Source organism: Oryx dammah, unplaced genomic scaffold, assembly GCF_014754425.2.
Source record: "Oryx dammah isolate SB20612 unplaced genomic scaffold, SCBI_Odam_1.1 HiC_scaffold_1, whole genome shotgun sequence".
NCBI classification, from domain to species: domain Eukaryota; kingdom Metazoa; phylum Chordata; class Mammalia; order Artiodactyla; family Bovidae; genus Oryx; species Oryx dammah.
In genome coordinates, this window is record NW_024070185.1 from 59,163,841 (window position 1) to 59,180,150 (window position 16,310).

At 42.6% G+C, this 16,310-nt stretch overlaps 2 protein-coding genes across 2 annotated transcripts in view; both read right to left on the reverse strand.

Moving 5' to 3' along the window:
* The window catches only part of LOC120869413 (olfactory receptor 13C7-like), an 11,597-nt gene extending 968 nt beyond the window's left edge, over positions 1–10,629 (reverse strand). The window contains exon 1 of the mRNA XM_040249017.1: positions 10,489–10,629. Within this exon, the coding sequence (XP_040104951.1) occupies positions 10,489–10,629 (141 nt within the window). The remainder of the gene's footprint in view (positions 1–10,488) is intronic.
* Positions 10,630–13,254: 2,625 nt separating this feature from the next.
* LOC120882092 (olfactory receptor 13C7-like) lies at positions 13,255–14,211 on the reverse strand. The gene has a single exon (XM_040265930.1). It carries the CDS (start codon positions 14,209–14,211, stop codon positions 13,255–13,257), a length of 957 nt encoding a protein of 318 aa, XP_040121864.1.
* Between the last annotated feature and the right edge of the window lie 2,099 nt (positions 14,212–16,310).

Consider the following 16,310-nt stretch of genomic DNA (forward strand, 5'->3'; position numbering starts at 1 on the left):
TTATGACCAATCTAGACAGCATATTGAAAAGCAGAGACATTACTTTGCCAACAAAGGTCTGTCTAGTCAAGGCTATGGTTTTTCCAGTGGTAATGTATGGATGCGAGAGTTGGACTGTGAAGAAAGCTGAGCGCTGAAGAATTGATGCTTTTGAACTGTGGTGTTGGAGAAGACTCTTGAGAGTCCCTTGGACTGCAAGGAGATCCAACCAGTCCATTCTAAAGGAGATCAGCCCTGGCTGCTCTTTGGAAGGAATGATACTAAAGCTGAAACTCCAGTACTTTGGCCACCTCATGTGAAGAGCTGACTCATTGGAAAAGACTCTGATGCTGGGAGGAACTGGGGGCAGGAGGAGAAGGGGACAACAGAGGATGAGATGGCTGGATGGCATCACCGACTCAATGGATGTGAGTTTGAGTGAACTCCGGGAGATGGTGATGGACAGGGAGGCCTGGCGTGCTGTGATTCATGGGGTCGCAAAGAGTCGGACACGACTGAGCAACTGAACTGAACTGAACTGAACTGATGTGCTATATGGCAATTGATCTCATTAAACTTTGGCCAGAAAAATGACTTTAAGTTTGCTCCATGTTCTTCCAATTTGTGCTAGGGACTAGGGAAATCATTAGTGAATGCTCACTCTGTTTCTCCAGGTCATTTTCACAGAAAACATATTCCTATTGTTCCCAAGACCTCTTTTCCTCATGAGCAATGCAAACTCCAGGGCTATCCATTCATCTGTCTGTCCAGACACCTGTCTTGTCCATCCATCCATCCATCCATCCATCCATCCATGTTTGAACATCAATCCACTTATCAAAACTCCTGTTGATCACCTGGTATATGGGTGTGAGAATTCCTGTGAGAAACAGGGGTGACCCATGGCCCAGGCATAAATGGCTTCACAGCCTGACAGAGAGGTAAGTAGAAGGATTTTGGAGAGGCCAGGACATCTAAATGGGCATGCAGTGTATGCGTAGAACAGGGGTCATGAAACAGTCCTTAAGTGGTGTAGAATCTAGCTTGGCTTTTAAGGACAAAGGACACTGAACATGGAGAGATAACTTGGGCAGGTCTCCACAGTAACTTTGTGATCTGGAAATGCTGTTATGTTCCTAATAGTTTGAATCTGATGTTCTATGAAGATAGACAGAGGACTTTCTCCAGAAATCCACAGTGGGTCACAGTTTCTGAAAATCTAGTTCTGTTAGACAACTAAAACAGTGATTTTTTTCCAGTCTTGAATATGTTTGACATATAACATGTAAATTTAAGGTGTATAATGTGTTACTTTGATACATTTATATATTGTAATATGATTGCTGTCATGATATTTATCACATCACGTGATTATAGTACAGTATTGCTGTCTATATTCACTATACCATACATTAGATCACTGGGTTATTTACTACTTGTTGCAAGTTTGTGGGCTTCCCAGGTGGCACTGGTGGTAAAGAACCACTTCCTGCCACACAGGAGATGTAAGAAATGTGTGTTCCATCTCTGAGTCAGGAAGATCCCTTGGAGGAGGGCAAGGCAATCCACTCCAGTATTCTTGCCTAGAAAATCCCATGGACAGAGGAGCCTGGTGAGCTACAGTCCATAGGGTCGAAAAGAGTCAGACATGATTGAAGCAAAAAAAAAAAAAAAAAAGTCTTCCAGGTGACTCAGATGGTAAAGAATCTGCCTGCAATGCAGGAGACCCAGGGTCAGTCCCTGGGTTGGGAACGTCCCCTGGAGAAGGGAATGGCAAGTTTGTACCCTTAAACATCATCTTATGTTACTATTTTGTTGTTGTTGTTGTTATCATTCCCTCTTGATAAATGTCCATTCAGGAATCAGTGGGCACTGATAGTCCATGAACCTTTTGGCTAAGCTTCTAGGTATGTTATCCAGACTTATATCCTGTCACTGATTATGCCCCCCAAGTAATCTAGTCCAACTCTGTCTCCCATTGTAGATCTTTCTCTGCACCACATTGATGCATGGTTTTCGGTTTCAACTTGATTTCCTCTAGTGATGAAGAGCCCACTACATTCCTAAACAATCTACTCCATATTTTCAGAGCTCTAGAGTATTAGAAAATTCTTTTTCATATTGAACCAAGCAGGTAGTTTTCTAAGTTTTTCTTGTCCATATGATAGTGGTCAACTTCCTTTAAAAATTGCATTGTATTTGTGCAAATACATTAGGTCTATAAGCACAGAGATTTGGGCTGCATTCTAACCTGCTCTGTAGAGTTCAGTGCTCCTTCCCTCTCTTAGACTCTCAGGTTACTCTCTTCTGCTTTGGAATTGGAACAGATCAATGATGTTCAAACTCTTTAAGAGAAAGAACTTTTGTTTCCTTAAATTCAGAACCCCCGCTCCAAGTATATAGTGGGCTTCCCAGGTGGCGCTATTGGTAAAGGACCTGCCTGCCAATGCAGGAGACATCAAAGACATAGGTTCTATCCCTGGGTTGGAAAGATCCCCTGGAGGAGGGCATGGCAACCCATTCCAATATTCTTGCCTAGAGAATCCCATGGATGGAGGAGCATGGCAGGCTACTGTCCATGGGGTCACAGAGTCAGACAGGACTGAAGTGATTTAGCACAGCATACATCACACCAAGTATACAGTAGAGCTGGGCTTGTTGAAGTGGGCCAGGAGGCCTTGGAAAGTCTGGGTTGTTCAGCCCATGAGGCCCACCAGAGACCAGGCCATTGATGAGCAGCTCCCAGAAACTGTTTTCATTATAGGCAACATAAATGGCACCTCTGGAGCATAACAGCAGGACAGCTTCAGCCATTTTTGTGGCCATTGTGTGAATGGTGCTCCCTGGAGTTGTACAGAAGAGGCTCTGAAACTGTGGGACCGTCTCATCCTAGGGGTGTCTCTGAAGTTAGAGGAATCCATGAAATGAGACAAAAGTTTCAGAGGCTTCTTGCCATCTAGGTTTTTCTAACCAAGGGGTTTTGAATGGCCCTCGGTCTTTGTGATATCACTGAAATTGTTTCATTTCCTCCCTTCCCAAGCCCCAGCCCCTTCAAAAAATCAAGAAGCTGGAAATATCCCTGTGCTGATAAAAGGTTGAGGATTACTCTTATAAGAACCCTCACTTACCTTTTTTAGGAACCTACTGAGAAAGGGTCCCTATGGTCTGGGAACAGTACATGAGCCAGAAATATCATCACTAGTTTGAAAGGTCCAGGCTGAGATGTCCAGCTCTGATGAGAAGAAGGGGTGAAAGCCAATTCCTCCCACTCTGTCTTACTTCTGTGTTTTAGGCAAACTTTCTAAAGGAACAACCAGTCCATGTAGAAGGCAATTTGAAATCAGAACTGCAGTTGGGACTATTGTGTTCCCTAAAGTGATTAAAAGTTTGGAAATGGAAGCATACAAGGTCAGGGAACTTTTTATACTTTTGGGACAATGTCCCCAAGATCCAATTATGCTGAAAGCACTCCAGGAAAAGCTTCTTTTTCTCATTCCTTTGCTCCTGCTGGAACTTTCCACTCTGAGGCCACTGAAGGGCATCAGGGGAAGCATTTCCATGTGCTGCTTGAATTTGTACAAACTTCAAAATGTTTTAACTTCTTGAAATCAGCAGCTGGGGAGATAAGAGTTATTTAGGAATACTCTGTGTTCACAGCATTGTGGAATCAGCCGCTACAGACACACTGCTTCTAAACCAAGTGCTCAAAGTCACGATTTGTACACTTGGGGGAACTTCCACCCAGAGCCATGGGGAAACTTCAAGGAGGAGATATTTTCTGGCCAGGGACAGTAAGGGCAAATTTACACATGAAGAGACAGGCAAAGGATGGGGAAAAGGGATTTACCGTCCTGGTGATGGAGGTTGGCATGGGTCTTGGGCTTGAGTATTTCTTGCACAGCCTCAGTACGTCATATGTGTGAAAAACATGATGGGACAGGAAGTATAGTGGAATCTGGGATGTGATAGCAGCTTTTAAGATGACCACAATAATTCTTTCCTATTGGATATCATGGCCTTACATAACCCTCTCACCTTTAGTAGCTGCTTCTAACCTAAAGAATGAGTCACACACAATTGAGCAACTGAACATCAACGGCAGGACATGGTTACTTCTTCTTTTACAAATTAGCCCTTCAAAGATAGGAAGACAATAAGTCATTATAGATGTGCTCAGTTACACTGAAAATGTGAGCCTGAACTAAGCACAACCATCTATAATAACTCAACAAATAGTAGAAATTAAACAGAAACTCAATAAGTATATAATAAAATCATGACCAAAAGCTATCCTGGCAAATCAGACTCTGCCATCAGTCCAAGTAGCCCAGAGAATCTCAGGCCCTCAGATGACCTACTTATAAAAGGAGTTTCTCACTGTTATTTACGGGAAAGAAATAGTAACAAATAAAAGAACAAGCACCCGACAGGATACACCTTCCTTCTATAATGAAGCTGCTAGAAAGTTTACTAGACAAATTTGTGGCTTGCCAATAGCAGTCACTATAAAAAGTCTGTATATTTAGACAGACAGACAGATAGTTAGTAGTCTACTTTTTGGGTAAAATCTACTCACAGTGAAATACATAAATCTTAAGTTCATTGCTCACCCAATAAAATCAATCCATAGAATCAAAGAATGGAATGTAGTGGCCAGTGACCAGGAGGAGGGGCAAATGTGAGGTACTTAATAAATGGGTATAAAGTTCCAGTTTAGCAAGATGATTAAACTCTAGAGATCCATGTACAGCATTGTACCCATAGTCAATAGTAGTGTAATATACACTTAAAATTTTGCTAAAAGAATATATATCATGTTGTGTTCTTAGCCATAATAAAATAAATCTTAAGTATATCATCCAATGAGGTTTGACAGATGTTCACACCCATGTAACCAAATCTTATCATTACAGAATCTTTACAGCACAACCAAGATTTTCTCATGCCCCTTGCCAGTCGGTCCTCATTATTATTATTATTCAGTTCAGTTCAGTTCAGTCACTTAGTCGTGTCTGACTCTGCGACCCCATGAATCACAGCACACCAGGCCTCCCTATCTATCACCAACTCCCAGAGTCTACCCAAACCCATGTCCATTGAGTTGGTGACGCCATCCAGCCATCTCATCCTCTGTCGTCCCCTTCTCCTCCTGCCCCCAATCCTTCCTAGCATTAGGGTCTTTACCAATGAGTCAACTCTTCGCATGAGGTGGCCAAAGTATTGGAGTTTCAGCTTCAACATCAGTCCTTCCAATGAACACCCAGGACTGATCTCCTAAAGGATGGACTAGTTGCATCTTCTTGCAGTCCAAGGGACTCTCAAGAGTCTTCTCCAACACCACAGTTCAAAAGCATCAATTCTTCGACACTCAGCCTTCTTCACAGTCCAACTCTCACATCCATACATGACTACTAGAAAAACCATAGCCTTGACTAGATGGGCCTTTGTTGGCAAAGTAATGTCTCTGCTTTTCAATATGCTATCTAGGTTGGTCATAACTTTCCTTCCAAGGAGTAAGTGTCTTTTAATTTCATGGCTGCAATCACCATCTGCAATGATTTTGGAGCCCCCCAAAATAAAGTCTGACAGTTTCCACTGTTTCCCCATCTATTTCCCATGAAGTGATGGGACCAGATGCCATGATCTTAGTTTTCTGAATGTTGAGTTTTAAGCCAACTTTTTCACTCTCCTCTTTCACTTTCATCAAGAGGCTTTTTAATTCCTCTTCACTTTCTTTAAAAAAATTTTTTAAATATAAATTTATTTATTTTAATTGGAGGCTAATTACATTATAATATTGTATTGGTTTTGCCATACATCAACATGAATCTGCCATGGGTGTACACGTGTTCCCCATCCTGAACGCCCCTCCCACCTCCCTCCCCATACTATCCTTCTAGGTCATCCCAGTGCATCAGCCCCAAGCATCCTGTATCATGCATCAAACCTGGTCTGGTGATTCATTTCACATACAATATTATACATGTTTCAATGCCATTCTCCCAAATCATCCCACCCTTGCCCTCTCCCACAGAATCCAAAAGACTGTTCTATACATCTGTGTCTCTTTTGCTGTCTTGCATACAGGGTTATCATTACCGTCTTTCTAAATTCCATATATATGTGTTAGTATTACTGTATTGGTGTTTTTCTTTCTGGCTTACTTCACTTTCTGCCATAAGGGTGGTGTCGTCTGCATAGCTGAGGTTATTGATATTTCTCCCGACAATTTTGATTCCAGCTTGTGCTTCTTCCAGCCCAGCATTTCTCATGATGTACTCTGCATATAAGTTAAATAAGCAGGGTGATAATGTACAGTCTTGATGTACTCCTTTTCTTATTTGGAACCAGGCTGTTGTTCCATGTCCAGTTCTAACTGTTGCTTCCTGACCTATATACAGGTTTCTCAAGAGACAGGTCAGATGGTCTGGTATTCCCATCTCTTGAAGAATTTTCCACAGTTTATTGTGATCCACACAGTCAAAGGCTTTGGCATAGTCAATAAAGCAGAAATAGATGTTTTTCTGGAACTCTCTTGCTTTCTCCATGATCCACCGGATGTTGGCAATTTGATCTCTGGTTCCTCTGCCTTTTCGAAAGCCAGCTTGAACATCAGGAAGTTCACGTATTCCTGAAGCCCGGCTTGGAGAATTTTGAGCGTTACTTTACTAGCGTGTGAGATGAGTACAATTGTGCAGTTTGAGCATTCTTTGGCATTGCCTTTCTTTGGGATTGGAATGAAAACTGACCTTTTCCAGTCCTGTGGCCACTGCTGAGTTTTCCAAATTTGCTGGCATATTGAGTGCAGCACTTTCACAGCATGATCTTTCAGGATTTGAAACAGCTCAACTGGAATTTCATCAGCTCCATTGGCTTTGTTCGCAGTGATGCTTCCTAAGGCCCATTTGACTTCACATTCCAGGATGTCTGGCCCTAGATTAGTGATCATACCATCGTGATTATCTGGGTCGTGAAGATCTTTTTTGTATAGTTCTCCTGTGTATTCTTGCCACCTCTTAATATCTTCTGCTTCTGTTAGGTCCAGACAATTTCTGTCCTTTATCGAGCCCATCTTTGCATGAAATGTTCCCTTGGTATCTCTAATTTTCTTGAAGAGATCTCTAGTCTTTCCCATTCTGTTGTTTTCCTCTATTTCTTTGCATTGATCACTGAGGAAGGTTTTCTTATCTCTCCTTGCTTTTCTTTGGAACTCTGCATTTAAATGGGAATATCTTTCCTTTTCTCCTTTTCGCTTCCCTTCTTTTCACAGCTATTTGTAAGGCCTCCCCAGACAGCCATTTTGCTTTTTTGCACTTCTTTTCCATGGAGATGGTCTTGATCCCTGTTTCCTATACAATGTCATGAACCTCCGTCCATAGTTCATCAGGCAATCTATCAGATCTAGTCCCTTAAATCTATTTCTCACTTCCACTGTATAATCATAAGGGATTTGATTGAGGTCATACCTGAATGGTCTAGTGGTTTTCCCTACTTTCTTCAATTTAAGTCTGAATTTGGCAATAAGGAGTTCATGATCTGAGCCACAGTCAGCTCCCGGTCTTGTTTTTGCTGACTGTATAGAGCTTCTCCATCTTTGGCTGCAAAGGTTGTAATCAATGTGATTTCAGTGTTGACTATCTGGTAATGTCCATGTGTAGAGTCTTCTCTTGTGTTGTTAGAAGAGGGTGTTTGCTATGAACAGTGCATTCTCTTGGCAGAACTCTATTAGTCTTTGCCCTGCTTCATTCTGTACTCCATGGCCAAATTTGCCTGTTATTCCAGGTGTTTCTTGACTTCCTACTTTTGCATTCCAGTCCCCTGATGTCGGGAGCCAGCGTGAGGAATCCCACCCGTGACAAGGTCATGAGGGAGAAAGCTGACATACGCAAGCAAGGCCGTGATCAGACTTCAGGAGTTCCCCCTGGCATTTCCTGAGCATCCACCCCCCCCCCCAAAATAAGAATCTGCCTGCTTTTCCACTCTTCTGACATTCTCTGGAAAAAGTCAATTCAGGGCTTTAGTCTTCTGCATTTGGAAGAGTGTTTCAATCCAAAAACCCCTCTGATGGCTTTCTAGCCTGCCTGCAGGACTCATACAGCTGCGCATGTGATTGTTTGAGGCCTCCTGACCGCAGGAGGCACAGGAAGCTTAAAACATCCTAGGAATGTAAGGGCTTCCGAGGAGTCAAAGTCATTAGAATAGGACTGATTAAAAGTTTCATTTGTTGAGCCAATACTTGCTGCCAAATTTTCATATCCTTTATTTTTAGATATAGTTGGTATATAGAAAAATAAGTAGTAGACCTGGTATTAGCAACATTAGATCTTTGAGTTAAGTACCTTCTTTGTTATAACCCACTGCGCCTTTGTTCTGTAGAGATGTAACTGTAGCGCTTTAAGGAGATGCAGATTAAAGAAAAACACTTAGGGGAAACGAAATTAACATTCATTAAGAAAGAGAGCCAAAAAGTGTTAACAAGCCTCTTGGCCAAAAGATAACATAAATCACCTGAGACCTTTTGTATACAAAAAGATATACAGAAAGAGTCTGGGCTGTTAACACTACATAATTTTGTATTACCCGTTGATCTCTATGTATAATCAAAAGTATAAAAGGCCTTGAAGGACAATAGAAGGGGAGCCAGTCGCTGGACTGGTTTCCCCCATGTCTCTTTAATTTCAGGCTGAATTTCCATTTGGGGCGTGGAGGCTCGCCAAGTCTACTTACTTGCCCTGGCTGTTAAGACCCGAGCGAAAGGGAGCCTAAGGCGAGGCACCCTTAGATATTCAAGCGAGTGCTGGTGGCCCAACGTAGATGGTGCAAATTCCTTGTCCAGAATTTTATTGGTCTTCCACGTAATCCAAGCTATTCAGCCCTCTTTCTCCACTTAATCTTCCTACTACACTATTTCTTCCTAATCTAATCTTATATTAATAAGTAAATAAGTCTTTCCTCGCCGACTCCGTCCACCCTTCGAATTCCCTGGATCCACCGGGGCTGGACCCCGGCACCCTATAATGAAAAGGACATCTTTTTTGGGTGTTAGTTCTAAAAGGTCTTGTAGGTCTTCATAGAACTGTTCAACTTCAGCTTCTTCAGCATTACTGATTGGGGTATAAGCTTGGATTACCGTGATATTGAATGGTTTGCCTTGGAAACGAACAGAGATCATTCTGTCATTTTTGAGACTGCATCCAAGTACAGCATTTTGGACTCTTTTGTTGACCATGATGGCTACCCATTTCTTCTAAGGGATTCCTGCCCACAGTAGTAGATATAATGGTCATCTGAGTTAAATTCACTCATTCCAGTTCATCTTAGTTTGCTGATTCCTAGAATGTTGACATTCACTCTTGCCATCTCCTGTTTGACCACTTCCAATTTGCCTTGATTCATGGACCTAATATTCCAGGTTACTATGCAATATTGCTCTTTACAGCATCGGACCTTTGCTTCTATCACCAGTCACATCCACAATTGGGTATTGTTTTTGCTTTGGTTCCATCGCTTCATTCTTTCTGGAGTTATTTCTCCACTTATCTCCAGTAGCATATTGGGCACCTACTGACCTGGGGAGTTCATCTTTCAGTGTCCTATCTTTTTGCCTTTTTGTACTGTTCATGGGGTTCTCAAGGCAAGAATATAAATTATTATTATTAGTGGTCTCCTAATATTTTTCACTCTTTTTAAAGTATTACCTTTTCAGAAACATCAAATAAATGGAATCATGTGCAAGTCTTTATATACAGAATAAGGTTCTTAAAATCTGTCATGTTTTTACATGGTTTTTTAGCTTGTCCCTTTCTATTACTGAGTAGTATTTCATTAAATGAACATCTTTGTTTATCCATCTCCTTCTTGATGGACATCTGAACTGTTTCTAGTTTTGGCTGTTATGAATAAAGCCATTATTAACACTTTCATACAAGTCCTTTTGTAGATGTATATTTCAACTTTTCTTGGCTAAATATCTGAGAATGAGATTCTGGATCAGGTTTAAACTTAGTTTTCTAAGAAATGGATAGGTCTTATGCCAAAGCATGTGTACTATTTTACATTCTTATCCTAAAAGCACAAGATGTCTCATATCACATTCTTGCCAACATTTGGTGGTGTCAGTCTAAAATTTTAGCCATTCTGATGATGTGTAGTGGTATCTCATTGTTGTTTTCATCTGCAACTGCTAGTGCCTTAGCTTTCAAAAGGCCATTATGTCAACTGTGTTTGGCCAGCTACTTCTGGATGGTGCATGATGATGAAGGGTCAGTGGAACCCATAATAGTGATTCCACAGCAGCATCTACTTTGGTAAATGAGCCCCTTGGTCTGATGAGATTTTGTGCAGGATTCCATGCTGTTAAATCAAACCTTCCATGAGCTTTCAGGGAGTGATATTTGCTAATACCCTACAGAGAGGAAAGATGACCTATATTCAGAAAAGGTGTTGATTTTAGTCAAGGTGAGTCTCTGTCCCTTCCAGAAGGAAAATGGTCTAATGCAATCAGCTCACCACCAGGTGGCTGATGAGTCTTTTCAAATGAAGGTTGGTCTCTTGCCACCAGTTCGAATATTCAACTGCTGAAGTAGCTACATCAGCCTCTGTGAATGCGAGGCCCTGATGGTTAGCCCACAGATAGCCTTCTGCTATCATGGCTACTCAGTTGTACCAATAACAGAGGTTGGATAACATCAACTCCCTGAATCATTTTATTGTTTGTTGAGCCTAGTGGGGAAGATGGAGGCTCTGAAGAATCTCCTGGAACATAGAATGTTAAGGAGGTGAGAAATACCACACTCAGCTTCAAATAATGAAATACTACTATAAGACATTGCTATGTTCTCTTCAAGGGACCATCCCACTAGAGAAAGGAACCATAGGTTCAGGGAAATTCACAGGTGGGGGTCACCTGAGATATTCTGTACACCCCCTTCATTGTGCAGATGAATATTTTCAAGCACAGAGGACACACTCATGGCCACCCAGCTCTATGTGGGAGGCCAAAGAGTTGAACCTAGACCTCCTGTAATACATCAGCCCCTAGACATGTTCCAAATTTACAGGTGATAGAATCCACAGAGAGCAAATCCACTAGAGCAGGAATGGGTAAGTGATTGCAAGAAGCACTACATGTTGGCTTCAGAATGATTATTTCAAAACTGATTTCTAAAAGACTTTTGCAGTGCACAAGGCCTGGCACTCTGCACATGCATAGGAAAGAGCGTATCTATTTCACGCAAGTTAGTAATCATACTAGATGTGACTTTTATTACCCCCCCCAAAGCAAGTAACAATCTAGATTAGTGAAAAATAGAATCTAGTATCAAGATGTAGGTGTGTCCTTTGGAGGCAAAAGTGCAATAATGTGGCCAGATTTAGGGAAAAAAGGAAACCAAGAACTGAGAACATAGGAAGATGCCTTCATCTCCTGTCTTTGCTCTTTGGCTGTTCTTTTATTTTTGCAGACTTGTTTTCTGTTTAACACTTTCTGCCAAAATAAACTTTATTCTCTATCTAGACTTAATATATACATTAACTGTATATTATACTATATAATATATATTGGTTTATTATATACAGTTAGTTCCCCAAGACACATGTTCAAACATGATTTCCTTGTAGCTCCCATGTTTGCATGTTATAGATCCAGCGAGTCTTTGGGTGTTAATGACAATCCCCAAAACCTGGCAGAAAGAACCTGCTTGTTCTAGATAGAGTTAGCATCAGACAGCACAAACCTGAGTCCCTCATCTCTGTGGATGAGGATGAGGGGTGATGGGAAAATGCCCAGAGAAATGAGATTGTTGGTTCATAAGCTAGAAATCTGGCCAAAAATGTGCTGCAATAATAAACTGAAATTGATCCAGTTAAGTGTGATTTTGAACTTATCTGTGTCATGAAGCTCCCTCAAAGAAATTATTTAACATATTTCATTAATAATAAATACTGTTCATTTATTCATTGAGAGGCTATTCTTTGCTGGCCACTGTGTGCATTTTTAATATATATGATGCCCCGTTTTAATTTAATCCCCACCACAACTCCTTGGGGTTGGTTTAATCATCACTGTTTCACACATTAGAAAACAAGAGTCTATGATATTAAGTAATGTTTGTAATGTGCCTGAAGTTACATAGTCAGAGGCACTCGACATGAATTTAGCTTCACAGTCTATGCTTTTAACCACAAGGGTCATTACAGAAAGATTTTTTAGCAGCTGGTGCCCATGTCTGATCCAAATCTTAGATATGATCAAGTATGACCATGGAGGGTTGGATGGTCGCAAACATTAATTCCAGGGAAAGGAAAGGACTCAGAGTATCATCGACCCAATGGACATGAGTTTGAGCAAACTCCAGGAGGTAGTGAAGGACAGGGAAGCCTGGTGTACTGCAGTCCACGGGGTCACAAAGAGTCAGACGTGACTGAGCGACAGAACAACAGTGATTAAATAGAGACTTCTATAAATTTTGCCCTTGGCCAGCAATATCTAATTTCAGTTCGTGTTGAAACAACTCTTCTGCAAATCTGGATAGGCATAGATGTGCTCTATGTACAGAGGAGAAGAAGGAGTTTCCCAAAATTGGCTCTGGGATTTTATATTTAGGATATAAAATTGGCTCTGAGAAATGCTCTGAGCCTCTGCAGTGAAAAGGGGGCTAAATATTGTCATTTGGGATGTTTTGGTTTTGGTAACTTTCCAAAATGGCAGATTGGTTTTTGGTTTGGACACCAATTAAGCAATGACTTTTCAGAAAGGAAGTTCAAGGGGGAGAGGACTTATGTATACCTATGGCTGATTCATGTTGATGTATGGGCAGAAACAAACAATATCATAAAGCAGTTACCCTCCAATTAAAAAGAAATAAATTTTTAAAAGAAGTGACTTTTCCTCACTGCCATGCTCCCCATTATACAGTGAGCAGAAAACAACATGATTACACGTACAAGTTGGAGCTAGTCTGCACATGAACAAAGAAAGAAGCAATTTTGTATAAAGTTTTAATTTTTATTGTTTTTTTTTCAGAATAAAAATATATTCTAATAGTCACTTATCCTTGCTTCTAGGTGATTAGCATAGCCCCCTCTTCATTCTAAAGACTTGATGTTCTATTTTAAGTTATTCAGAAAAGCCCTATCTATATGTGCATTTTGGGTATCAGTGTTGTGATGATACTGATGTGGAGGATCATTGAGCCGGTCTATGCTAACCAAGTGGCCATTCCCTAGGGGATCCCCTAGAGAACTGCAAGATACACTCACTGCTTTCTCCCACTGTCACTTAGGGAAGCATTTCTGACTCATAAAATTCTTCACAGTGACCTTCACATCCTTGTTCCTGAGGCTGTAAATGATGGGGTTGAGCATGGGAATCAGCACCCCGTAGAAGAGGGAGATGAGCTTGTCTGAAACATCCTGGTTATCTGCCCCCAGGGGGTCCTTGGATTTGGGCTTCCCATACATGAAAAGAATAGTCCCATAAAAGATCACCACCACAGTGAGGTGGGCAGAGCAGGTAGAGAAGGCCTTTTTCCTCCCCTCAACTGAGGGGATCCTCAGGATGGTGATGAGGATGAAGATGTAGGAGACAAAGATGAACAGAACGGGGACCCCCAGGAAGAGCACATTGGCCACCCCCATACTGACCACATTGATGGAGATGTCAGCACAGGCCAACTTCAGGACAGCCAGGATCTCACAGGTGAAGTGGTTGATGACGTTGTCCCCACAGAAGGGTAACTGTACTGCAAGAGAGATCTGTACCAAGGAGTTAGCTCCACCAGCCAGCCAGGAGCTGGCAGCCATGGACACATAGACTGTCTTTCTCATGACCACAGGGTATCTCAAGGGGTTGCAGATGGCCATGTAGCGATCAAATGCCATCATGCCCAGAAGCACACACTCCGTGGCTCCCATGGCAAAAGAGAGGAACATCTGTATGGCACAGGCTGAGAAAGAGATGGTTTTCCTGGGAGTAAGGAAGCCATCTAGGACTAGAGGGATGGAAGAGGTTGTGTAGCAGATGTCCAGGAAGGAGAGGTTCCCCAGGAAGAAGTACATGGGTGTGTGCAGGCGGGAGTCAAGGATGGTCACCAGGATGAGGACCCCGTTGCCCAGCAGGATCACCAGGTACGTGAGCAGGATGAGCACAAAGAACGTTTTCTCCAGCTTCGGCTGGTCTGACAGCCCCAGCAAGATGAATCCTGCCACAGTGGACTGGTTGGCTAGTTTCATTTTAAATTGTCTCTTCTACCCTCAGGAAAACTGAGGACAGGAAACACATGTTTATGGGGATCAATATGTACTTCCAGAATTTAATTAAATTTAACCTTTGACATGCTAACTTATAATATTTGCATCTAAAGGATGAAATTCACTGTTCACTAAAGTTACCTTAAAAGTCAGGATATATCAAATTTAGAGCAGGAAAAGCAGACCCTGGAAATCTAATCAAACCATGATATTTGATAGAACTTTAGCCTGATCAGTAATGTTAATTCACTTGAAGGGAGGGATGTGTAAGGATGGATCCCCATGAGGACTGTAAGAGAGGAACTCTGAGGGTGTGCTGCCTGATCCAGGCCTGCCTGTCCCCACATCGTCCCTGCAGGTCCTTGGGGGCTTCAGGCTGTCACACTTAGTGATGCTGACAATTGCCATCACCTCACTCACTTTCCTGGCTCTAATTCTGTGCTTGTGTGATACTCTTCTGATGATAATTTGGCTCCACATGGAGTCCTACACAGAAGGTGGTGAGCAGAGGCCAGGAGTATTAGGGTCTGCTTAGCAGCAACATTAGTTACTTGGTGCCTGGTTTATACTTCATTTCTTGTGAGTCTGGTTGGCGACCTCCCTTTGCTACACTGTCAATAAGGAGTTTCTGGTCAGAAGACCACTGTCAGTCCATATCCCCTCTCTCTACCCATGGCTTTTGCCCCCAGAACTGCAGTTTCCTCAGACTTCAGCAGCACCTGGGGCTGGGAAGCAGGGACAGGGTCCAAGGACAAGTGTCCATCATGCCTCCAAGTATGAGCATCAGTGACTTTTGGACCAAGCTCCACGCTTTTGGAGCGGTTTTGTAAGTCGCAGCTCCTAGCTCAGGCCCTGAGCTGATTAAAGCCACTGCAGTGCTATGACAATGCTTTCTCCCCGACAGGAAAACAGACAATTCTTCCCAGCTTTGCAGAGGAGTGGCTCAAAGGAGACATGCCTGTAGGATGCACTTCAGTCACCATAGAGCATTAGATCTAGTCCATTAGAGAAAATCTCAAGCCTAGAGTTCTCACATTACAGATGAAACTAAAGCTCAGTGAGGATAGGGCTAGGATGGAGCCTGGCTCCTCAGCTTCTCTCTTCATCTCTCTGAATGTAGTTTTGCTCCATTCATACCAAAGCAGGTCTACTGAGGAGCAAAGGACTGATTATGAAGTCTTGGTCATCCTCACTTCCCCAGGATGCTCATGTGAAATAGAGGTGTCACACCTTTCTCCAAGACATCTGCCTCATAGCAGTGTGTCCCTGGGCTTCATTCACAGCATCTGTGACTATTACACTGGTGCTGGCTGGGGGAAGTTGGGTGGGAGAAACCAGACAGAGTCTCAAGCTGCCCTCATGCGATTATTAGAGGAGATTAACTGTAGGTGTCAGGACCATTTGAGAAAAAGAGATCTGTTATTCAAGATGTTAATACTGTTGACTAGAGAGTGTCAGACTAGGCAGGAATGTTGTAAAATAACTGGTCTTGCCTCTTTCGCCTCCGTTGTGTAAATACTTTCTATGAGACTCAATTTTTCCAATTGCTCCTTTGAATACCTTGAGTTATGTGAGTACATGGCTCCCATTCCTTGATCAGAGATCCTCTATTGTTGGAAAGTTTTCCTTTAAACTGAACAGAAACTTCCTTTTCCTAATATCATCCCCACTCCTCAACCCTGCTCTGCCCCAAAGTGGGTCTAGACTTCCAGGCCATACCTGCTCCCTTCCCCTTAAAACCCTTCAGAGAGATGGAAGCTGTGACTAGGTCCCCACTCGTGCCACCTATCCTCTGCTCCCCACCAATCTGAAGAAGGTTTGGCCACAGAGAGAAACAGGTCTGTGCCCCATGTGGGGAGGAGGCCATGGTGGGGACAGGAGCTCACCTGGGCAGGAGGTCTTGGGCAGGGAGGTGATGGCTTGAACTGCCTGCCCTGACCATCCCCTGCTGGTGAGGCTGTGCCTGGAAGCATGCAGGAAGCTCTGTGTAGCTGTCTTGGAGCCGAGCAGTCCCTTCAGAGTTCACAGCCAGTGAATGAGAATTGGGCGTTGGCCGTAGCTGCAGGGGCTCTGATTGCTCC